Source organism: Ictalurus furcatus, chromosome 25, assembly GCF_023375685.1.
Source record: "Ictalurus furcatus strain D&B chromosome 25, Billie_1.0, whole genome shotgun sequence".
In the NCBI taxonomy this organism is placed as follows: Eukaryota; Metazoa; Chordata; class Actinopteri; order Siluriformes; family Ictaluridae; genus Ictalurus; species Ictalurus furcatus.
The window spans coordinates 16,478,690-16,504,077 of record NC_071279.1 but is presented as its reverse complement, the minus strand read 5'-3'; the positions used below and the strand labels follow the sequence as shown (position 1 = coordinate 16,504,077).

General features: G+C 39.3%; 1 protein-coding gene across 1 annotated transcript in view; it reads left to right on the top strand.

Moving 5' to 3' along the window:
• Window positions 1–25,047, top strand: part of slc35f1 (solute carrier family 35 member F1) — a 107,341-nt gene extending 82,294 nt beyond the window's left edge. The window contains exons 6-8 of the mRNA XM_053613838.1: window positions 262–314; window positions 6,711–6,865; window positions 22,031–25,047. Of these exons, the coding sequence (XP_053469813.1) occupies window positions 262–314; window positions 6,711–6,865; window positions 22,031–22,255 (433 nt within the window). The 3' untranslated portion in view covers window positions 22,256–25,047. The remainder of the gene's footprint in view (window positions 1–261; window positions 315–6,710; window positions 6,866–22,030) is intronic.
• Window positions 25,048–25,388: the final 341 nt, after the last annotated feature.

The window sequence follows — 25,388 nt, the reverse complement described above, 5'->3', positions numbered from 1 at the left end:
CCCAACCAGAGATGGCTGTGACACTCTTCAGGACAATCATGACCTAGCTTGTATGAGTTTTAAAAATGAGCGGTTGTGTTTGGCCATCTTTTAGTGGGATTTCGGAAACCAAACTGGCTGTAGAAACCACCCTTTGTCTGAAAGAAAACAGTCTAAAGGCGCTTTCTTTCATTCCCTCCACCGTCAGATAATGTTTCACTCATGAGGGTATTTTTTTTTTTCATACTGATGCCTGAAATTGTTTTTTTTTTCCTGTTTCAGAGCCATAATGGAACACAAGGAGCTGTTGAAGGTGCAGTGGGACTGGCAGATAGGTAAGATTCATACACACTATCCGTTTCTTAAATGGGGCAGCCACAGGAGAACAAGAGCGCTATAGGAGGCCAGGCTAATTAAAAACCTGTGTTTTTCTGTGTGTAGGTGGGTGGGGTGTTGCAGAAAGGCCTGATTGCCATTTTTGCTCTATTCTGCCCACCCTTATGCACACATACAGCACACATTTCCTTTCCCTGCTGCGTGAGATATTTTTTCTCTCAGCAGTGAGCTCAGGAGAGCTGTCACATGGTGCTACTGTTTCTGGGTAAGTGAGCTAGGCTGAAAGAAGACACAGTAGGAGCCTTTCCTCAGAGATATTGAGAAAACTGCGCAGTTAGCACAGCTTCCTCTCCGACCTCTTCGCATACCGCAACAGCTTTATTCAAAATGTCAAAATTATCTAGTGGCCTAATGCCGCATCATCGCTTACACCAATCTGGAATGATAAATGATTTTTGGCTGAGGCTCAGTATAGAGGTGGAGAAACTGTCGTCCATGCCATATTTTCAGTGCCAAAGACAGCATTTACTGCATCATCTCAGGGGGCATGGAGTTGTCACAGGGGCATTTAGTGAATCTGGAGTTGCTCACAGGGCAGCTGTGTAAGCTATCGCTACTATCACAAGTGTAGAACCATGTGCTAGGAGAATAAGTGTCACCACCCAAGACTGTGCTGCTCCAGAAAAATAATAAAGGCTTGATTCTGCATAATAATTGTAGTGGTCTGGGAAAACCTGTCACAAGTCAGTGTATATTTTGGAAAACAATCATGAAAATATGCTTTACAAATCATAAATGTATTTTACCAATGTATTTTGTGCTGGCTTTCTCTCTATGAAGATCATGTTGTATAAGGAGCAAGTTTAATTAATAACCATTAATTATCCAAAGAATCCTACAGGAACCTTTATTTACAAGAGTGTAGGGTCATGGTTAAGGGGTTAATGTTTAGGGTTTATGGAGTATTTGTTCTTTTTTTTTTTTTTAAATCAGAAACAAATACTACATGAAAATACAGTTATACCACAGCACTGTTGAGTTCTCGAATTTGTTTGGTCTGAAGGTGTTTATTCATTTTCTATAACAGCAGCTCTGACAACAGATCTGGCTGAAAGACGAATCCGAGGTTTATATTAATACGCTCGCTCTACGTGGACCGTTAACCGTTACTTTATATCTAATGAAGTCAGGCTCTGTGGTGTTAAAGGCCAGGAGATCGATGTTACATAGAACAAGGTGTATTCAACCCATCCTGATGAAATCTCACGTCTTAATGTCTCATATCACATCCCACACAGACCACATTTTCCTTTTTGAGTGAGAAAATTACTCCATGTACTGATTGTGAGAGTTAATGTCGACGTCTGAGACGATGCCCTGGAATATATATCTAAATTTGTAGTCATTAGCGACAGCGAATTTGAAAATTGTCCTGAATATTCATGATATTCAAATGCGTGCTGATGTCTCAGAGTCTCGTGTCCGGAACTGTTCAAGTCTACAGATTCTCTGCCTTTCAGTCAGACAGGTGAAAATGCGTCAGTGTTCTAGTGCATTCTGTTGAAGAGATGAAGTTTAAGATGTGAGATGTTGTTGTTTTTTTATGAATCTTTGAAGTGACTCTAAACGCTAAATCTCTAGCCTGAAACAGGGATTTGCAGCCAGGGACCGGTTTAACTGTAAAACCTCAATGGTAAATGCTCTGCACTTTTATCCAAAGCGCTTTACACTGGGTCTCATTCACCCATTCACACACACTCTCACACACCAATGGTAGCAGAGCTGCCATGCAAGGCGCTAACTTGCCATCGGGAGTAACTTGGGGTTCAGTGTCTTACCCAAGGACACTTTGGCATGTGGAGTCACGTGGGCCGGGAATCGAACCGCCAACCCTACGATTAGTGGACAACCCGCTCTACCACCTGATCCACAGCCGCCAATGGACAACCTCAGTAAAAATCTATTTCTAGCACATAATACAAGTATTCAAATAAATACTTGCTATTTCTTGGAGCCATTGAGCTTTTTATTCCTGGACGTTTTTCCACTGAAAGAACATATTTGTTTATGAAAATTGTCATTAGATTCAAGTTGATGTTATTTATACACTACTTGTTTTTGAGTTATTGAGATTAAACCCATTCATCATTCAGTAAGTGAACAATCAAACAGGATAATAACTAAATAACTAAGATAACTAAGAACTCAATGATAAATGTAATAACTTTTGGTAATGTTGGGTTGTGGGTGAGTTTCTATCACCATTACAAAAAAAATAAATAAACAAACCCCTGACTATATAGTACGTCCCAGACCCCTTGGAGACCCTGGACCTCACTTTGTGAATCATGAGACTAAAGCATTTTCCTCTGGGAATGGGATTAGCTTCTCCATCCAAAGAATCTCTCACAAACATTCTGTTGTGTCGCTCAGCCAGTCCTAAAACAGGGCATTTGGTACACCAACTAGCCAAAAGCTTAAATGCTGTTACAATCATAGCATCCCTGCAGCGGTTAGTCAGCAGCTCAGTACCATGGTGAACACCAGTAATTATCCTACAACAGGGTTCCAAGGCTACAAGAACAACTGAATAAACAATATTAACGATTCAGAGAATAAGATCCGATTTATTTTGGATCTTTAATCATTTTGGCAATAGGTCCTAACAATCCCCCTATATATAACTGAACTAATTAGCGAGTTAAAGATTCAGATCATTGAATCATCGCTGAGCTGAGGCCCTCCAGGAGTTCACAGCGAAATCAAACAAACTCCACAATATTCGGAGGAGCTTGCAATTTTGCAAAATTACCGCCGTTTTTTTCCCGCAGATTTGTGTGATGTCGCGTTCAGACAAAGCACTCTTCGATTTAGGTGCATCGAACATGAGTACAGCTAAGACCAACAAACATGACTTAGATAAACCGTGCGAAACAATTTTGTGCAATTACAATTTTGCCAATTCAAGTACTTTTCCACAAAAAAAAGCACACAAAGCAAAATCAAGCATTTTTGGTCGCAACAATCACAAAAAAAACCCCTCGGCAACATTCTGTACAGACTGAGTGACTCGAATGACAAAAAGAATTGTTTTGTGCATCGCTACATACTAGTTTCAGGATTATTGTTGTTTCTTTGCAAGGACAATGCATTATAAGTAGCTTCTCAATAGCTACAGTATCTAGAACTGCTGTTATACATAGTCTTGTCTTAATCAGGAAATGATTTTCTCACTCAGATAATGCTTTTTGATGGAGTAATATATATTTTCAGCCAAAAGAACCTACTTGGAATCACAAGGCAATATTCTTTTTAGTTCAGACTGAAATGCTAAGGCTGAAAAGAGGTTTGTATAAAAAGCAGGCATTCAAAAGGATCCCGATTGCTTTTAGTGAAATTGTGGAATTGGGAAATGGCCATGCTGGAGCGGCGGGCGCTTTGCAGTAGGTCTTTTCCACACGAGTGCTGTTTACGTTTCCGTCTCAAAGCAAAAAACCGCCGTTATCCATCTTCGGCCCTGTCGCATCTTCGTCATCGTCATCCGTGGAAATAAAAGCCGTGTCCTTTACTGACGCACTTTGAAATGACTGTCTTGAGAAGGCCAGAAGATAATTTTATTATCTGAGACACTCAATCCTATTATGTTCGAAAGATGAGCAGAAAGTTTTCTGCAAAACAAAACGACCCAGCTGTCCTTCACGCTTCATGATATCAGTGACTTTTAAATATCACCCCTTTCGCAGATAAAAAATGTAAGTCATGTATTATATTTATTTGGCCTTTATCTTACTTCTCTTCGTGAGTAAAGGTTATGACTTAGCACTTAAGCTTTGTAAATATGAAACAAAAAAAGGGGGGGAAGGGTGACGGAGGGGAGTTTTGTACGCCTATTTCTATGTGGTTTCTCTTACTCAGGCCCCCGTGAATGAGCAATATCACAGCCGGTGGTCAACAACAAACAAACACCGATATCCTCACATACACACAAAATAAATATTCTAGCGCTACATGCGCGCACTTTCAACAATCATTAATAATTCGATTGTAGATGGTAAATCGTGTTAGACTTACTAAATGTTGCAACACCCGCTTCCAGTGCGTAGTCTCAGATAATAATAATAATCTCTGCTGATTTTGCACGCCTATAGTGTTTTGGGAGATCGACCTTGTGTCTTTCTATTTATGAAAACACTCATCATGGTCAATCGACTTTTCATGGCCACTAAGGACATGTTTTTTTTCCATGCTTGGCATATTTTCTCTCACGCTGACTAAAAAGTTTGCAACAAAAGCAAAACGTAACATCCTCACTTACTGGATAAACGAGCCATGGCTTTTTCAGTATCTCCCCATTTACTATAGTGTGAGTGTAATGACACAGAAAATTTGTGCACTCTGTTCTTGCAACAAAAAAAAAACAAAGAAAAAAAAAATCAATTCCTTTGACTCAATATGCTTCTCTATGTATGGAAATGTCTCAAAGTTGTTAAGGAATTGTTGTTGACCATTTACCAGGATCTTTCAAATTTTCACCACCATGTAAAGTTAGTGGACATTGAGAATGCGCTCTGGAAAAGAGGCAAATACTAACGTTACCGTCTCCTGTTTCGTCAGTTTCACTTGTTTCGACACCGTTAACCTGAACTAGCGCCAGTAAGGTACCGTAGGCTTGTGAGGGTTGGGGCTGGGGCTGGAGCGTTCACACATTTCTCAGCTGTTTGCTATGTATCCAGAGCATACTCACAGAGAACTTGGGGACATCCTGTATTCTGCCACCCAAGTTCAAGCTGGCAGGATAGAAAAGAAAAGAAGTCTTATATAGAGTACTGTACATTACAGCACAGTGAAATGTTTTTCTTCGCATATGCTGCCCCTGGAGCAGATAGAGTTAAGGGTCTTGCTCAAGGGCCCAACAGTGGCAGCTTGGCAATGTTGGGGCTTGAACCCCTGACCTTCTGATCAGTAACCCAGAGCCTTAACCATTATAACCGTACACTTTGGTACTGGTCAGAAAGTTTGTTTTAAAAAAAGATTTTGGTACTGCCCTTGCTCAAGTGACGCTCTATGCGATTGACTAGTTTGCCTAAATGGATGCGCCAGCCCTGATCTTACTAATAATTGAGAAAAAACATAATGAACATCATGTTTACGTATGCATTCGAACACTTTCCTCACAGTACACTTGTGTTATGGAAATCGACTTATCGGACATTTTGAATCAGTATAAACAAATGAATTATTTTACTGCTGCAAGTGTGTTATAAGGTTAGTCAGGACACCGTTGGGTTTCTGTGTGTAGAGTATCGTGACTCTGTTTAGCTGCTGTTGAGTAGAACGATGGGAAAGGGGAGGAGTTTGAACCCCTTGCTGACAAGCAGTTCACGCCTCTCCACAATAACATTGGTACAGGGATAAAAACAGACATCACAGCACCCCCACCCCCACCCCCTTTATAGCGCTTTGGATAAAAGCGCTATATTAAGTGCAGACCATTTATCATTTATCATGTTCTTCCAGTAAAATGCTACTAAATGTCTTGTCAATCATTTTAGTGTGATAACCTGATAATGATAAACTTGCAGGATTTAAACTCAAAGCACATATCTCAGGGCTCACTGGAACTGGCTTTGAGATCATTGAGGAAATTAGTGTTGTCACTTTTTGCCAGAATGTCTTGATCACCTCACATTCCCAGATACAATGAAAGAATGTTCCCTTATATTTTTGGCATTTAAGACAGATATCTGGGATGTTTCGGTTACACCTATTCACCCTTTCACGGCTGACATACCTATGCATTACCCAGATGTACTGGATCCCAATATCTGATTCTTAAACCAATTTCCCAGACCATTTTACAAGCTTGAAGTCTTCTTGTCCTATTGGCAATTTCTTACAATTCTCTAAATATAAGAAAAGTTTCTGATTTTCTAATGTGAAGCATTTATTTGTGGCAAGGAGCCAACGGAGTAAGACGATTTAAAGCTTGAAATGAGTAAGCGCATCGAAAAACAGGCTGAATAATCTGATATTTGATTTATAACAATGGCACAATAAGAAGTAATAGATCAATTGGCCCATGTTTTTACTCGCTAAGATCACAGACGGGAAAGAAAAATCTATTTTGACAAAAGCAGTGAAATATTATTTATTTGTTTTGGTGTTTTTAGAGAACAGTTAAAGAAGATATATTGCAAATTTATTTTCGAAAAAAAAAAATATATACAGAGTGATTTCTTGCTTCTGCCTGTAGTGTATTCCTGAAAGCTGAAAGAACAAAAACCTTTGAGAACCCCTGCTTTACAACATCATGAGCTTCAGATTTGCCCTTGAGTCAGTGTATTTGTCAGTGATGAAGAGCTGGAACTGACGGAGTGCTCTGTGTCTGTCTGTAGGGTTACTGTACATCGGCTTTAGTGCCTGTATGTTTGGCCTGTACAGCTTCATGCCTGTGGTGATCAAAAGGACCAGCGCCACAACGGTCAACCTGTCTCTGCTCACTGCTGACCTGTACAGCTTCTTCTGCGGCCTCTTTCTATTTCAGTACAAGGTGAGTGGGGTCTTTATGTGTGTGTGTGTGTGTTCCTTGTTCTTCTCATTCAGCACAATGCCTTCGTCAAAGATTTTTATTTCTTTTTTGCTTTATCCTGGTTTGACTAAAGGACTTCTTTATGTATCGTATCAGTCCGTCTGGCTGATGGGCGATAGTGACATGCAGAGTGTTTTGAAGATTGAGCAGATATTCTTCTGGCATTGGGTGACCCGGTACTCCAAGGTTTTCAGAAAGCTTGTCTTGCCCTTGACTCTTTCAAATGGATTCAGAGGAAGATGCTGTTTGCTTGTTCAGTCTGCTTTCTTTAAAAAAACAAAAAAAAAAACAACTCCGTCTGGAAGACTTTTTCTTTGACCCGGTTGTTTTTGTCTTGGCGTCCTTGGAGGTCCAAGCACTGAAAAGCTGTTCTGTTCTATGTTTCCTGTAACAAAGCTACATGATGGCATCTTCATTGCAGATAAAGCAGCATTAGACCAAAAGGTTTTATCATGATGAATGTGAGATTTATATTTTAAAAGGAAAAAAAATAGAAAAGAAAAGATGAGAATCAGAAAGGATGTGAGAACACAAACAAGAAATTTCACTTTGCTTCGTGAAATTTAACCTCACAAGGTTCTCAAACCTCAAAAGCAAGAGCAAATCGAAAACACGAGATTGGGCAATGATATCTTATATTTAAAAAAAACCCCAAAAAATGGAAATAATCATTATTCACCCCAAAAATTAGCCATTTTTTTAGATTGTCCATCATTTTTGTGGTTATTGTGCTGACTCTGAGATATGCCTTACGATATATTAAAACTATAACGGACTCGTGATGTGTCACAGTTAAATGCTCAACCAATGAAGTGGGTTTTAGTCATGTAATGTCCCAAAACACATTTCTTAAGCTTTTTTAATTAATTAATATATTTATTAGCTGATTGCCTTCTGTATTTCTAGATGTTCTCATGGTAGAGCATGACATTTACTGCCTAATTTAAAAATACTACATTCATACATATATTTTTTTAAATAGGGTTTTATTGAATAGAAAAAAATGAACCAAGCATCTCAAATGAGTCTTAAAAGACATGACATTACATGTAAATATTTAACAGTATTTTCCCTGGCCATCTCGTGCCCTAAATAGATCTATAACCGTCTTATTATTTCCTGTGTAGTGAGCACATATAGACTCCTTTAAGTAAGACTTGTGATGAATCTGAGAATCGATTTTTCCCTGCTTACTGCTGTGAATATTTCCAATTTTAGCCCCAAGCCAACAGATAAATATGATGTTCGCTGTTTTTGTTTGATATGTTCTGGTATGTCCAGGAGAAATAATGGGGGGGAAAAAAACAGCTGCATACAATTACTGAACAAGTAACATAAACTGCAGGAACTCTATTCATCTGTCGAATAAATTGGAAGATTTCTCGCTTCATCAGTTGCATGATGAAGGTTCGAAGTGGCGTAATTACAGCATAGTCATCTCTTCACAGCGAGCATTCATTCCTGCATCCCCATTAAAAGTTTTAATGCACAGTCTTATTGACTTTAGATTAAATAGAGGAAGTTTTATGAAAGTGATGGCGGAAATGAGGTTGATAATTGAACAGTCATTATTGCACTACAACCCCAATTCCAAACGAGTTGGGACGCTGTGTAAAAATGTAAATAATTCTAAATAAAAACAGATTGCAGTGATTTGCAAATTTGCAAGAAACAGCTGGAGGAACATTTTGCAACTAATTAGGTTAATTGGGAACAGGTCAGTAAGATGATTGGGAATAAAAAGAGTATCTTAGAGAGGCGGAGTCTCTCAGAAGTAAAGATGGGATGGAATCTGGATGGAAGCAGACGTTAGCGTAAAACCTGTATATACCTTTCAGCATTGATGATGCCTTTCCAGATGTGCAAGCTGTACATTGCATAGGCACTAATGCACCCCCATACCACCAGAGATGCAGGCTTTTGAACTGAGCGCTGATAAAAAGCCGGGCGATCCCTCTCCTCTTTAGTCCTCTGTAGTTTAGAGGACGTGGCGTCCATGGTTTCCAAAAAGAACAGACCACAGAACAGTTTTCCACTTTGCCTCAGTCCATTTTAAATGAGCTTTGGCCCAGAGAAGATGGCGGTGTTTCTGGATCATGTTCACATATGGCTACTCTTTTGCATGACAGAGCTTTAACCAGCATTTGTGGACGGCACGGCGAACTGTGTTCACAGACAATGAGTTCTGGAGGTGTTTCTGAGCCCATGCAGTGATTTCCATTACAGAATCACGCCTGTTTTTAATGCAGTGCCGCCTGAGAGCCCGAAGATCACGGGCATGCGGTATTGATTTTCACCCTCGTCCCTTGCGCACAGAGATTTCTCCAGAATCTCGGAATCTTTTGATGATATCATGCACTGTAGATGAAGAGATATTCAGAGTCTTCGCAATTTTACGTTGAGGAACATTATTCTAAAATTGTTCCACAAATTGTAGAGGCAGTTTTTCGCAGATTGGTGAACCTCTCTCCCATCTTTACTTCTAAAAGACTCTGCCTCTCTAAGATCCTCTTTTTATGCCCAATCATCTTACTGACCTGTTCCCAATCAACCTCCAGCTCTTTCTTTTTACTAACACTTCTTTTTCCAGCCTTGTGTTGCCCCCGTCCCGACTTTTTCTCGAGACGTCTTACGGCCATCAGATTCAAAATGACCTTGTTTTTTTTTTTTCTTAAAACGGTACATTTCCTCAGTTTAAACATTTGATATGTTTTCTATGTTCTGTTGTGAATAACATACGGGTTTATGAGATTTACAAATCATTGCATTTTGTTTTTATTTACATTTTACCCAGCGTCCCAACGTTTTTGGAATTGGGATTGTACGTTCATCCTCTATTCGAGAAAGTGCTTTGGGAGAAAGTGCTTGTGTCCCTGTGCACTGAGGTGAAAGTGCCGCTTTAAGCAGACCTTGGGAATAATTCATACCGTTGCCCTTTGTGTGTATTAGGGCACAACAAGCCCGGTGTGTCCTGAGCAGAGCGACTGGAGATTACCTCTGTGCAACAAGGCTCGGCTGAAATGCGGCTCATCCATTTCAATTCGCAGACGTTCAGTTGCACTGTGACCGTCAGCTGAATGCCAAAGTTGTTCCTGGTGTGATTAGGCATTCTCTCTGCATCTGGTATTGTTGGCCATGAGCCTCATCTAAATTAAAGAGAAAAATAAGCCAGACTCTTCTCAGTCTGGTCCTTGGAGTGTGTTGCATTAAGACAAACCATTTTTCAAACCTCCACCATGTCCTGAATACATATGGACCCATATATGCCAACGTTCCTGACTGATCCTCTTGTGGTAAAGGACCGTATGCAGAGATGTGCTCTTAGATTTTTTTTTTTCTTCTTTTTTAGTAATCTCCAGATAAAATAAACACTAATTCCCACAGTAGCATACTGAGATGCAACCGAGGCAGTCTAGACGCTGATACAGCAGAGTAAAAACTCCGCTGACCTCTTAACAACTTGAAATAGAGCTGTGATGTATGTGCAGTGTGCAGGTTTGTACTACTTTCTACACACAAGGTCGTACAGATGCTAAAGCTTTAACGTTGATAATGCTTTCAACACAGCTGTAGGGTCGTATTCAGAAAAAGTTCAAACTTACATCAGTGTTTATGCAGGGAAATTTAGAGTTGAGTTTCATAGGTGCTTAAGTTGATTTTCTGGCATTTGCATTTAACCCTGAAAAACTCAGGGGATAGAAGATGTGGACTGAAGAGGCAGAACACTTCTATGTAATATTATGGAACTGGAAAGCAAGAAGCCATTTAAAAAGAGAGAAATAAAAAGAAAGATTAACACAATGATTAATGGCAGTCTAGTATATTGCCGATATATTGCGGTGTGAATAATCCTAATTCTAACGATCACATTAATCACTGAAAATTTGGCGTTCATTTAACAATATGGCTTCGTACGCTTGTAAAATAGCACTTGATCCAGCACTGATACGTCCTACAACTAAAAGTACAACAGCAGAAAGTGTGAAGCTTAGACTGGGCTGAAAAGGAATTGTAGAAAGTGACTGGACAGGACACAGAGTTATGCCTTAATACTAATGTGCACAGTTTTGCACAATTTTGGTATTACGGTGCCCTCCATTTAATGGCGACATTGGTAAATATTTGTCTTTATTGTTGAACCTTTTGATCTTTTGTTAAAAAAAAAAAAAATCACAAAAATACTCTGCTCTCATGGATATCAAACAATTGCAAACACAACACAGGTTTATCCAAAAAAAATATCTTTGTTAAATATAGGTGTGCAACAATTATTGGCACCCTTTTAGTCAATACTTTGTGCTACCTCACTTTGCCAAGATGACAGCTCTGAGTCTTCTCCTATAATGCCTGATGAGGTTGGAGAATACATGGCGAGGGATCTGAGACCGTTCCTCCATACAGAATCTCGAGGTCCACGCTGGTGGACTCTCCTCTTCAGTTCACCCCACAGGTTTTCTATGGGGTTCAGGTCAGGGGACTGGGATGGTCATGGCAGGACCTTGATTTTGTGGTCAGTAAACCATTTTGTGTTGATTTTGATGTATGTTTTGGATCATTGTCCTGCTGGAAGATCCAACCACGGCCCATTTGAAGCTTTCTGGCAGAGGCAGTCAGGTTTTCATTTAATATCTCTTGATATTTGATAGTCCATGATGCCATGTATCCTAACAAATGTCCAGGTCCTCTGGCAGAAAAACAGCCCCAAAACATTAAAGATCCACCTCCATATTTAACCGTGGGCATGAGGTACTTTTCCATACGGCTACCTCTCTGTGTGCTCCAAAACCACCTCTGGTGTTTATTACCAAAAAGCTCTATTTTGGTTTCATCTGACCATAGAACCCGATCCCATTTGAAGTTCCAGTAGTGTCTGGCAAACTGAAGACGCTCGAGTTTGTTTTTGGATGAGAGTAGAGGCTTTTTTCTTCAAAACCCTTCCAAACAACTTGTGGTGATGTAGGTGACTTCGGATTGTAGTTTTCGAGACTTTCTGACCCCAAGACACAACTAACTTCTGTAATTCTCCAGCTGTGATCCTTGGAGATTTTTTGTCCACTCGAACCGTCCTCTTCACAGTGTGTTGAGACGATATAGACACACGTCCAATTCCAGGTCGATTCATAACATTTCCAGTTGACTGGAACTTCTTAATTATTGCCCTGATGGTGGAAATGGGCATTTACAATGCTTGTGCTATTTTCTTATAGCCACGCCCCATTTTGTGAAGCTCAACAACCTTTTGCCACACATCACAGCTAAATTCCTTGTTCTAACCCATTGTTATGAATGACTGAGGGAATTTGGCCTATGTGTTACCTCATATTTATACCCCTGTGAAACAGGAAGTCATGGTTGACCAATTTCCTGTTCCAAGTCACCCAGGTGTACAAATTTTTATGTTTTTTTAAATATCAATGGGAATATACTTCAAATATATTTTTCTTATACGAACTCATAGGGGTGCCAATAACTGTTGCACACCTATATTTAACAAAGTTTTTTTAACAAAGGTTTTAAATAAACCTGTGTTGTGTTTGCAATTGTTTGAATTCGCTGCAGCGAAGAACCCTTAACTATCCAAAGACCCCTTGAGGAACCCTTTTTTCTAAATATATATATATATATTTTTAAATGGCTGTCCATCTGGTGAACCATTAAAAGTTCTCTGCAGAGTGAAGAACTCAATCAAATCTATCCAAAGGAACCTTGAGGAACTCTACACACACACACACACACACAGAGAGAGAGAGAGCTTTCCAGCGGGAAATGTGCTTGTGAGGCTTCACTGACATCAGCAGGTACATTAATATTCATGTAACCTATGAAGCTGCTGGTGGTTTTGGTTCGAAAGGTCTCCTGTTAGTTCAGGAATTCATTTCATACCGGTTCCTGGCGCAAAGCACCAGCTGTGATGGATGGATGCAAATATTGCTGTGGAAATTAATGCCACAACGCGTTAGAAATCAGTGCGGGATCATGAATATGCATTTATGTGTCGCATTGAAAATGGACGACGCTGTCTGATGAGAAATGAAGAGTTGGCTCAGGTGTGAGTGCTTTGTTTTGTGTCTGATGTTGATGCATGGCTCAGTGGTTTGTGATGTCCTTGCTACTTCCTGTTCTCCTCTCTGGATGCCGTGAAAGCAACGGTCGTGTATTAAAGCAATTTTTCAATAGCTCCTGACGTCGGACATGACCTTAAAGCTAAAAGGATGACCTATTCTGTGCGCTCAGTAAACAACCTGTTGCTCGGATAGATATGTAGATCTTCCGGCATACAACCCTAGAGCGTGGTGTTAATGAGGCTGTAAGCTTCTGCATGTTCACCGTCGAGTGTGTCTGGTTCATAATGATTATGTGAATGACTCTGGCAGTAATAATCATATTGTGCAGTGAGAGTGTGAAATGAGCTCGCTGCTGTAATTCTCCGTCCTCGCTGGGGCTTTAATACAGCACTTTAAATACCATCCTGACCAAATTGGCCCCTAATCATAATTCATATTCCTAAGCAAAGTTCAGCTGAGGTTGTTAACTACGCACTGGTCTTTTTGAATCGGCGAACCTTTTTAAGAAACAGATGCAGTTTAAGAGTCACCCCGCCGTATAAACGACGTGCGGCGCATGCATTACAGCAGGACTGAACATTACGGGACCGTTCAGGCCGAACAGAACGGAAAGAGTAACAGACGTTCACTAGACGCTAGCCCAGTGTCTCTCAATGTATTTAATATTTCTCATTACTCCACAGCGGTGTTGAATTCTTGAGTCTGATTGGTCGGATTTTCTATAACAGGAGCTCTGACAGGAGCACGTGAAATTCATATCACAGGTTTATATCAATGCTCTCATTCTAATACGTGGTTGTTTCTATGGTAACAGATCGTTCGCAGGGACTTGTACGGTTGACAGTCCACAAGATCTAAGTCTGATGTTTAACGGATTAAAGAAACGTTTTATTTAACAGAGGAAAATATCTAAACAGTGATATTTTGGTGAAGGAGATGTGTATTTAACCTGGTGGAAGGAGTCTCTAGTGTCAGCTCTTTGTAACTTCCAGTAAGTTTTCTGAAAAAGGAAAGGGTTGGGGGGGGACATCTTTAGGACAGGTTTCTTGGTAAAACTTAAAGAGAGAGAGAGAAAAAAAGAGAGGCTGGTGATGGAATAACTGTTTATAGCTGCTGTAACGGAAGTTTTACAGATATTTCACAATTATAAACAAATACAAATATGACGTGTTGTTCTTTAATCAGTCGGAAATTCTAATGGTTGCCAAATTGATGTGGTGTAAAAGGAATAAAAGTCTTTGTTACATGTAGGGCTGCGACTAACGGTTATTTTCATAATCGATTAGTTGGCCGATTATTTTTTTCGATTAATCGGATGGGGGGGGGGGGGGCAAACTTTCAGTACCATTTTTTGTTTATTTTAAATAAAATCCACAAACGGAGTGTTACAAATATAAACTTCGGACTAAAACTTTACACAACTGTTTGTCCAAAACAGAAAAGAACCCAATACACACACACACACACACACACACCAGAATATATATTATTGATTTATTTTAGTTTATATTATATATAAGTATTTATGCTTATATATTAAATTATTTTTTTAATGGATGCACAACAAGATATTAATATGGTAGATATTTTTTATATATTATAATTTTAGATATTTCGCAATTGCACCTTATTTTCAAAATTTTATGTTTCGAGAGAAAGAATCAAGAATTCCAGAGAAAAAATTTAAAAGATACTTCACCCAAAACATGTTTGGATCTCATTTGTGTATGTAATGAGCACTTTATAGTCTTGAAAATGCAGTAATTGGAATTGTAATCTCATACATTTTGGGTTTTTTTGTGTGTGTTTTTTTTAGACTGTATGATATTTTCCACCATTGCATATTGTTGCCATACGACAACAATTTACCAACTAATCCCCTCCCCCATCCAATCTATAGAAGCATTTTGTAAATGTATGTAAATGAACATTGATGTAAATGTAATAATTCATGCAGTAAAGGGTTATCCGACATGGATGCCGAAATTTACAGTTTAACCACAGTATTTAGAAATTTGACTACTTGTTATGGCAGTACGAGAAAACTGCTTTTTCTGCTTTCCCAGTTAAAGTAGCATTCAAACCAAACACGAATAAAATTCAGCATGTGGAAAAGCCAGTTCAGTGATGGGGAAAAGACGTAAGACGTGAAAGACGTATATTTGCTTCTGGTAGCGGTTGAAGTGGGTGGGACTGTGGCCTCTTTGGTCTGTACAAAATGGAGTCGCTGCGTATTATTAATTAGCGGCCACACCAGACATTCGCCTCGCTGTTTCCTTACTGTTACTTTAAAAAAACTCACCCACAAACATGTGCTATTCTAATTATCTCTCTGTCTGCTAGCACTTTCTTGTTAGCAACGTTAGCATGTCTGCTTAAGATTCTGTTGCCAAAGCAACAAAAATGACATCACTGTCCGTTTACTTTCAGCTTTAATGTGTCGCTAGGATATAAGAAGACGAGTTGTCGTAGGCTACCAGAGATAATAAAGATCAATAAAATCTGCTCCAATTAGATAAGAACCCAAAGAGCCAAATTAATCTTATTTAAAACTTCACCGGGGAGCTTGAGTAAGCACTGACGCTTCAGTATCAGCCTTGATCAGCATGCGGCGTGCAGGGACACTGTAATAACTCTTCAGCCTATAAAGAAAGTATTCTGTTGAAAAATGTCTACAGTGAATATTGCAGGATGATTTATGGCGAGACGTTTTTATGGGTTATATTCACGTCCGTGCGCCTTATTGAAAATGGCAACATGTCCGTTTTCCCTAAGCGCTTTTTTATTGAAAGAAGGTACAACATTTCGGTGGTTTGAAACAGACAGCCATTTAATTATAGCTGTGCTGGAATCTAGCATAAGCCTGATAAATGTAAATTAGCATCCCGACAAGCCATCAGCTTAAATGGGAAATATTCCTCTTCGCTAGTTATTGCATTTTCTCCACGTCGTGTATCTGTGCAGATGTAGAAAAGAGCCGAACAGGCATGTGAAAGCTCTATCAGTGCAACCGGGCCTTACTTGTGTCCTGTCGTCTACATTAATATGGCTCGTGGTGTGAATAAATAAAGTGCTGCAGTGATTCATGCTAATCTGTGAGAATCTCTATTTATCCTGGATCAAGTTATTATATTCTTGTTCATATTTTCAGAACTTTAGTCAGAAGAAACACTAAGGTCAATTTTAGGGAGAATATTTAGTATATTTAACTAATTCTCACTAATACCACTTCCAGCAGGAACCTTAGTTTTCCCCAGGTGGTCTCCCATCCAGGGACTGGCACCCTGTCCAGGGTGTACCCCACCTTGTACCCTATGCTCCCTGGGATAGGCTCCAGGTTCCCCGTGACCCTGAAAAGGATAAAGCGGTTTAGAAGATAGATGGATGGATGGATGGATGGTATCCCATCCAGGTACTGGCCAGGCTCAACCCTGCTTAGTTTTAGTGGGACACCAGGCAAGAACTGCAGGGAGATATGGCTCTGGAGCTTACGTCTGATACTTCTGATACTTCCAAATACTTCCGATGCTTCCTTTTAAGGTTTGCTTTGAGGGATATCTGCCTGTGCATAGCCAAACCACTGCCACACTCCTGACGCCGAGTCCTTTTTTGGCACCAGCTCCCGTTGAATTGTTTTTCAAATACGTCACGCGTGAAATAGATAGAGACACGCCATATGATTTGGCCAGTCAGCACAGCCATCTAGTAGGCAATCATTCTATTGTAGTTTTAACATTATTATGAGGACATAAAAGGTCACGATCTCTAGGAATCGCTTGAAAAGCAGATTGCATTCAGGATACAAAATCATCAGATCACCCACCCCTAGTTTCGTGTAATGCTGGCGTCAGAGGTACGAACATGTAGTGAATATCTAATATGAAACCGGCTTTAATACAGTTTAATACAATTGTCTGAATCGATATAAACCACGTCATTATTAAAAATTTCGGATTGGTATAATTTTGTCATCTGGTAGAAACAGGCTTCGGCAAATGTAATACTTGTCCTTCAGTCGTACTAATTTGTTCCCAGAAGTGACGTTCAGGCTGCTGTATATCACATTGCAGATGCAAAATGTATTAATTTGTACACACACCACACACACACACACACACACACATTTGTACAAAATCCTCTGTAGACACTGTGAGTAAGTAGTTTGCACATTTTTTGGGATTGTTAGCAAATTTGCACACACACAGCTTTAGAACATTAGCGCCTGAGCTGCCAGTTTATTAGCTACATAAGGCATCTTTCTATCCTAATAGGCGTGGTCTCTTCCAGGATGACTCCGCCCACACCCACAGGTCACGAGGGTTCATGGTTTGACGAGGATGTAAATGCTGTTAATTATATACTCTGGCCTTTATTCTCACCAGATCTCAATCCAGTTGAACACCTAGGGGAGATTTTGGATTTTGAACCACCATCATCATAACACCAACTGAGGGAATATCTTTATTCACCATGAGCTGTTGATAAAGATCATCAATTTTTAGCCCTCCTGTTCAGTGCTACATACTGTCTGTGTCTGTGATTTATTATTACTGGACATTTCAGAACGTGCTGCCTGACTGAAACCATCTTATACAGTGAGCTTGTGGGTTTGTGAGTGTTATAGGCTGTGGCATCATGGGAATTCACAGTGATTAAGCTTCAGTCAACAAATACTCATTCTCTTTGACTGCAGGGAGTGTGTGTGTGTGTGTGTGTGTGTCTGTCTGTCTGTATATATTGTAATTGTATGTAGGTGTGTGTGTGTGTATGTGTGTGTGTGTGTGTGTGTGTGTATGTGTGTATGTAGGTGTGTGTGCGTGTGTGTGTGTGTGTGTGTGTGTGTATGTAGGTGTGTTTGTGTATGTGTGTATGTAGGTGTGTGTGTGTGTGTGTGTGCTCATTCTGTCTGTACAGTGGTGAGATGTTGACAGTATCTGCTCTGGAATTTCTCAAACCTTGACCATGTTCCTTTTTTTTGCGAGGCAATAAAACACCGAAATGCTTCTCTTTACTATTCACTGATCTTATCACAGCGTGATGCAGGTGTGTTTAAATCCTTTTTAAACACACCTGTTGTCTGTGATGAGTCTAAACAGATCAGCCTCGCCCTGCTTTGTTCCACCACAGCATTAAATATGTACACCTTCATTATTGTGATCAGATTTCTGTCCTGGTTATTATTCGGGGTTTCTCTTACAGCGTGTGCTTTCAGCGGGAAACAGATCCTTCCCTTCAGACTGATAAAACCCCTTCATGGCCTCATTACACAGTCTAATGGCCAGAAATGGTGTTATAATCACGGCTTGCGGATTCCATTTCTGAATGTCACGTGTCTGTTCCCCAGAGAGCGAGACGTGACCCTAATGTGACCCATTTCCAAATCGACACTTGAAATAGAACGACGTCTATGGAAGCTGCTATTGGGCTTCGCAGAGAAGACTCTGGTTTAACCCTTAAACACATACAAGTTTCGCCAGTCGTTATTACATATATCTATTTAGTTTATACCTAACACGGATGGACCTCTAAACCGCCCCGATAGTATAAAACTGTCCGAAAATGTTATTGACAATTGCAAAATAATAAAATACAGCATATTTCGTTATATTTTGACATTTTATTTGTATAAGTATATATATATATATATATATATATATATATATATATATATATATATCTATCTATCTATCTATCTATCTATCTATATATATATATATATATATATAAATATATATATACACCGTTAAAATTACGCACTTGTAGCATTTGTAGCAATTGTAGCATTTTCATTCAGCTGTTTCAGTCACCGTAACTGAATGAAAAATCATTACAATATTTAATATTTTCGTAATTCAAGTCATTTTATCATGTATAATTTAAAACATGGCTGTTCCGGGGCTGAGCCCAGATTCTTCTCCGTGCATTTTTTCCAGCTGAGCTAGTAGCCTTCCATAAAGTTTTGTTTTATGGAAGCGGAGGTAACTTAGGTGTCAATGTATGACATGATCAGAAAAAGAAGGAATTATCATAACACTTGCCTCGGGTGTGGTTACTGTTTGCAGGACTACCAGACGGATAAAATAATAAACTTTTCTAACTAGGCTAGTTTGGTGTCGCTAGCCAAGAGGAAGCACAGCTAAGCTCTCACTGTATGGGTTTAGCTGCTACAGTGCCGTGCACAGTACATTATCTCTCCTTATGCTCTGCTCATATAATGTTTACGGAAACTGGAACTCATATAGACATTTACACACCTTGTTTCCCTGCTCAGCAGCAGAGGATAGTGTTTCAGTTTCAACCCTTTTACTGGTTAAAAAAAGACAAACAAATTGTCGTATGTCAATTTTTCCTCACACTGACTGTGTGAGCTAGCGTTTGGCAGAACTGAGATACTGTCAGCCAATAAGACACGAGTATGTCCACGTATTTTCCTGTAAACCCTGTCTGATTGGTCTCGCCTCCGTTCACTGAAGATATAAAATTACAACACCGCCGTCTTCTTTTACCGACGTTCAGTTACGTAGTGACAAACCGCTACAAGTGGAGAATTATTCGGCGCTAAAGAAAAAATCTCCAGGGCTACAGCCCCCAGTGCCCGGGCCAGGTTACGCCCCTGCCTAAAAACAATTTTATCAAGTAATATTATGATAGGCAAATGTGGCACCTTCTGTGCTTCCGCCGGTAAATTCAGGATCTGGATCATATTCAGGATCTGGCTCATTCGAGGCTATTATCAAAATCAATAGTTTGTTCGCTGACAGCTTCGTCATCAGATCCTCCATCAAACGACACAAGTATTTGATTAGAAACCCGTTCTGCAGTAAATCGCTGAACCATATCAAGTTTTGTAACGTTTCTTTTACGTCCGAGGTCGTTATGATTGACACATTACATCATCATTGTTTACCGGACGTTCTCACCTTGAGGAATAAAAGAGAATTGCACTTATTGAGCCGTGAGAGATTCAATATTGTTGCGGAGAAAAAAAAATATACTTACGCTATTACATACCTCGGGTCAGTAGCGACCCTATAGACTTTTTACGATGATGAAATTATAAAACAGTTATTATTAGGCATTATATTGTTGATAATAAATCGATTGAGGAATACTAAGGAGGTCTAATGTGAAAAAATGAACGAGGGGGAGGGTACCGACTGACGTCCCGGGTGTCACGTTACAAAGTTGGATACGGAAGCAAGCGCAGATCTCCAAACAGTTTAATAAATAAACAAACAAACAACAAAACAAAGACACTAAGACAACTCAGCAACATACTGTGGCTAAGGCTAAACATAAACTATCAAACAAAACATGGTACAGGGACACAGGTCAAGCTAGACAATACATAAGACGAGGAAGCAGTACAAACAGTGGCTATATATATATATATATATATATATGAGTACTTGTTAAACAGAAACGTGATACAGGTGCAGGTGGTCATGTGACAATGATGTAGTATGGTGCAGTGGCTGCTGGGAAATGAAGTCCAGAGTTACCTCCTTGATAGATGACAGCGGGTCGCTAACAATCCGAAGTATGCGTTTATAATATAATTATATTATATTATATAATAAATGTAAATGTAAATTTAAATGTAAATTATTTGCCCTGGAGATGATAAACGGACAAACTGAAAAAGTAAATCTTTTGCTTGTTGAAAAAGTTTGTTTTGCTATTGTTTGCTACGCAGCCTTGCTTTATTTGGCAGGTTTTCATGTTTTTTTATTTCCCAGATGTCTTTTTACGAATGCTAACTCCATACTTTCATTATAAAGCTGCTTCAATATATCACATGCTTGGGAAAGGGTTTGGCCTTGTCACTGTGCATGAGCATGAATCCAAATTTTAAATATTCCTCGCTGTACTTGCAGCACTTTTTTTCCGTTTTGGAGCTTGGATATTCGTTCTCTTGTGATTTTCTTTTGCTGACGACGTGTCTGCCCATTTTAAGTGATTTTAAAGGCTTCTAAAGATGAAGACACTTTTATCCACGAGGAAAGACAACAATAATTCACTCTTAATTTATTTACATGCTAAGAACTGTTATGTCATGAGCAAGTCAGTCTACCGCTATCACTTTTTACTTATGAAGTTACAATAAAATGCTACAGTATATTTTACTTGTAAAAATATAGAACTTAATGTGTCAGTGACATTTCCATTTCCATCGCGAACCCACTGCAATGCCACCACGAAGCCCCGGCTGGTAAACCCCGCCTTAAAGGAACACTCTGGAATAAATCTATGTCTGTGTTGTATGTTTAATCGTATTTTGAACAGTTTTTTTTTTAATTCCCAGGAACTCCACCTTTACCTGTGACCATGTGTTGTTTCTCTGGGGAATAAATATGATGTTGCACACATGTAAACTTTCTCTCATCCATCACCACCATGGGGTCGTTACTTTAACCATGCACATATTTGGACATTTGGAATTGAACAGTGCAGCTGATTCATCCAGCAACAAGCTGCATGTTATTTGAGGGTTTAAGAAAGAAGCCGTCCACTTCCTGAATACGACTTCTACATGCACAAACCTAAGAATATTCCAGATCTCAGAATGTCTGAAAGTGTCTTCTAGATATTTCAACGAGAGGTTTAATCCCGTCATTTTTTCCCAGGGTAGGCATCTTATATATCTTCTATGACTATGGGGTGTTTTAAGTGTGCCAATAATTTTGAAGTCAAGGTTTTGCAGAAAAGATTGCACTAGTTAAGAAAGATTTCTTTGAAAATACAGTATGATTGTCTATACAGCATCCCCATGAGATCAAGCTCAAAACATGACTCACTGTTTGAGATATTCATGTTTATATTGCAGCAATCTCGTATTCTCCAATCTGATCGGTCAAGTGTTGACCAGTGTTTGTCGATAAGGTGACATGTACTGTAAGGAGATGTTTATGTGAGATTTTATGGCGGAAGGAGTCTCCAGTGTCAGTTCTTTGTAGTAATTAATCACTGGTTGATTTCCTATAATAGCATGCCCAAAGTGTTTTATTCTTTACTTACACCTTTGTGTAAAACTCGTATTCCTGTGTTTTCTCTGTTTCAGTTTTCAGCTCTCTACCTGCTATCGTTCTTCGTCATCTTGCTCGGCTTGGTGATCTACTCCTCCTCTTCGACCTACATAGCGCAAGACCCTCGCGTTTATAAGCAGTTTCGCAATGCAGGAAATCCCGTCCCGGACATGCCCAACGCCGGGCCCTTGGAGCCTTCAGTGACCTACAGCAGCCTGGGGCAGGAGATAGAGGATGAGCCTCGGGTTCGGGTAGCTTGAGGGGGCGGAGCCTCACGCACGCAATCGTCCACGGCCCCTCCGGCAGCGTGTAGAAAGTGAATGATGATAATCACAGAATAATGTATATAACCACGTAGCAAACAAGTACACTGTGATCACGAACTGTGAATAGGTAGCAGTGATCTCGGACTGTCTCGGATCCATCGTGTATAAACCTCATCGCCTCCACACTCAACAGTTTAAGTGTTTAAGGGTCTGTGCTGACTGTTTGTGTAAAATCACAATTCTGACTTTTATTTTCTTACATGAGCACAAAAAGGTTTCAGTGTAGCTGAAATTTTGACGTGCTTTTTTTTTTTTTTTGGTTATTATGAATATTTTAAAGGAACAAATCGGCCAAAAACAAAATGTAAAATATATCCTTTTACTGCTAAATGTAGCTAAGTTTGCTTGTTTAATTTTTTCACTGGAGCAACGAGGCTAACGTGGCTAACACTTAAGAAAGGTTTATAGCTACCAGTTTAGCGTAATGCTTCAAAACTGCTTCAAAACTCTGTGGAGCTCTTTAGTGTCTTGTGTGAGTGGTTTTCGACACTGTCTAACGCACTGTTATCTATAAAAACGGACAAAGGCAAATATTTCCGAGCTGAAAACGGTCTCGACTCTATCATGAAGATGGAATCAGGCTCAGATAGGAGGCGTGGCCTAGAATGGGAACGTTGAGTTGAATAGTATGCTAGAAGTTATGATAATGTCGTAGCGATTTGAGTTTTATATTTCATTTTCTTAACATAGACTGTTATTGTATAAAACTGTTTACATACAAATGGTGTAATTGATTGAGTTGATGTCCTCTGAGGTGCATGCAGTCGTGGTGCTAAAATAGCGGCTATACCACAGAACTCTTGAATTCCCGAATCTGATTGGTCAGAAGGTGTTGATTCATTCATTTTGTACGCTGGACACTCCGCATAATTTAAGGCTAATAATAAACAGATTGTTTACAGAACACAGCAAAAACGTGCTGTTATTTAACACAGAAAAACGTGAAATGTTTATTTAACGTTTATGGAAGGAGTCTCCAGTGTCAGTGAAAGTCTAACAGTCCGTGAAAGTTATTATTTTTTTTCTGTCTTATTAACTTAAACAGAGCAACAAAAAAAAAAGGTTGGTGAGGTAATGACTGAAGTGATAACAGGAACTAACTTGTTTTGTGGGCGTTCCACAACATTAAACGTAACTATAAACTGATAAAATGATGATGTGTCGTTCAGTGAATTGAAAAAATAGCTGTAAATAATTGTAATGTAAATGAATAAAGCACACTTTGAGGTGCGCTGTTATTGGAAAATAGTGAACATTGAGGTGGTAACAGTAACTCTGCTCCACGTCAGATCAACATCACGCCACCCTGTTGTTGTTTACTTTTATGTTAACGGCATGCTCCCAAGTGTTTAACCCCTTACACATTTACTCGTTAGCTACATTAGCCTTATAGCTCCAGTGCAAAACTGATGAAAGTTCAGACACCAAACGTTACGACTAATCGAGTACATTTGGGGTAAAGAGGAGAATAGTGTACATTTCATTTTTGGTTCACGTTTGCTTTAATCAGTTCTGAGTTACAATAAATTATAAACTGATTTGTTAACAGCCAGTGCCTTGAGATATATAGGTAATGTTGGTGAAAGTCAACAGTGTCAGTTTTCCACTTGTCTGAGAACTCAGATTTGTGAGAAAGTAGTACATTCTCAGCTGGAAACTAAAATATATTACTTATCAGAAAACCGAAATGAAACGCATACGCGCACACACACACACACACACACACACACACACACACATTTATGGGTCTCTTTTATCCGTCTTATTTTACTGTTACATCACTTTGGTTAACCGTCCTTTTGATCAAACAATAAGAATGTCTGAGGGTTTTATGTGTTTTTATTCTGTCATGAAAATATATGGCATTTTCCTTTGTATTAAATATAAAATGTGTACTAGCTTGGTTGTAAACTTGTAAAAAAAAACAACAAACACTTGTCTTATATTTAATTTGTTTTATGGCTGGTCATCAGACTCATCATAGTCCTTTTGAAGTATTATCGGCATTTGGATAAAATCTATGTATAAAGTTATTATTTTGAGAAATTCTCTAAAACTGTTGTTTTTTTTTTTTTTTTACTTTTATTTGTCATTTATGTACTGGAATTCTTAATGTGTCTGAGTTGTCGCTTTAAATAAAGGATCTTTGTCTAAAAGCTAAAAATGACTAAATGTGTAACATAAAACCGGGAACAGACCTACTTAAACTCAGCTGAGGAAAACCACATAAATGTGGGGTATGTGGGGTTTGTGGGTTTTTTCTTTTTTTTAAACCTTAATTTTATTTTAGATAGATCCTTGTGCCTTCTTGAAATTCAACGTATTGGTCTGATCACTGAGCTGTCTCTTAAAAAAGTTTGGCAAACAGGTGGCAGTTATTACACAGAGTTCTTATGTATTTAATAGTCCTTGCTAAATAGGCCTCCATTAATCCATGAATTAAAATATAAAAATGGAATCCATTAAAACTACTGAAATTTCATTGTAACTGATTGTAAATGAAATCAGTTATCAGCTACACAAATTGTGGTATACACAAAGCAGTTTGCAGTACAGTCCTATTGCTGTGTTATATGTGAAATAATAATAATTAAAAACAAATCAACTCCAGGGTGGAATAGTAATTCCACTTCGCATCAGGTAGCATCACACCACACCATTGTTGATTATTTTCCTACAACATTAACCCCCTTGTATTTTATTCCTTACTTACACTATAGCACGTGAATATTACAGCTGTTGGGCGCACGGTGGCTTAGTGGTTAGTACGTTCGCCTCACACCTCAAGGGTTGGGGGTTCAATACCGCTACGGCCCTGTGTGTGCGGAGTGTGCATGTTCTCCCCGTGCTGCAGGGGTTTCCTCCGGATACTCCGGTTTCCTCCCCTAGTCCAAAGACATGTAGGCTGATTGGCATGCCCAAATTGTCCGTGGTGTGTGTATGAGAGTGTGCCCTGCGATAGATTTGCACCCTGTCCAGGGTGTACCCCATCTTGTGCCCGATGCTCCCTGGGATAGGCTCCAGGTACCCCATAACCTTGAATGATAAGTAGTATATAAGATGGATG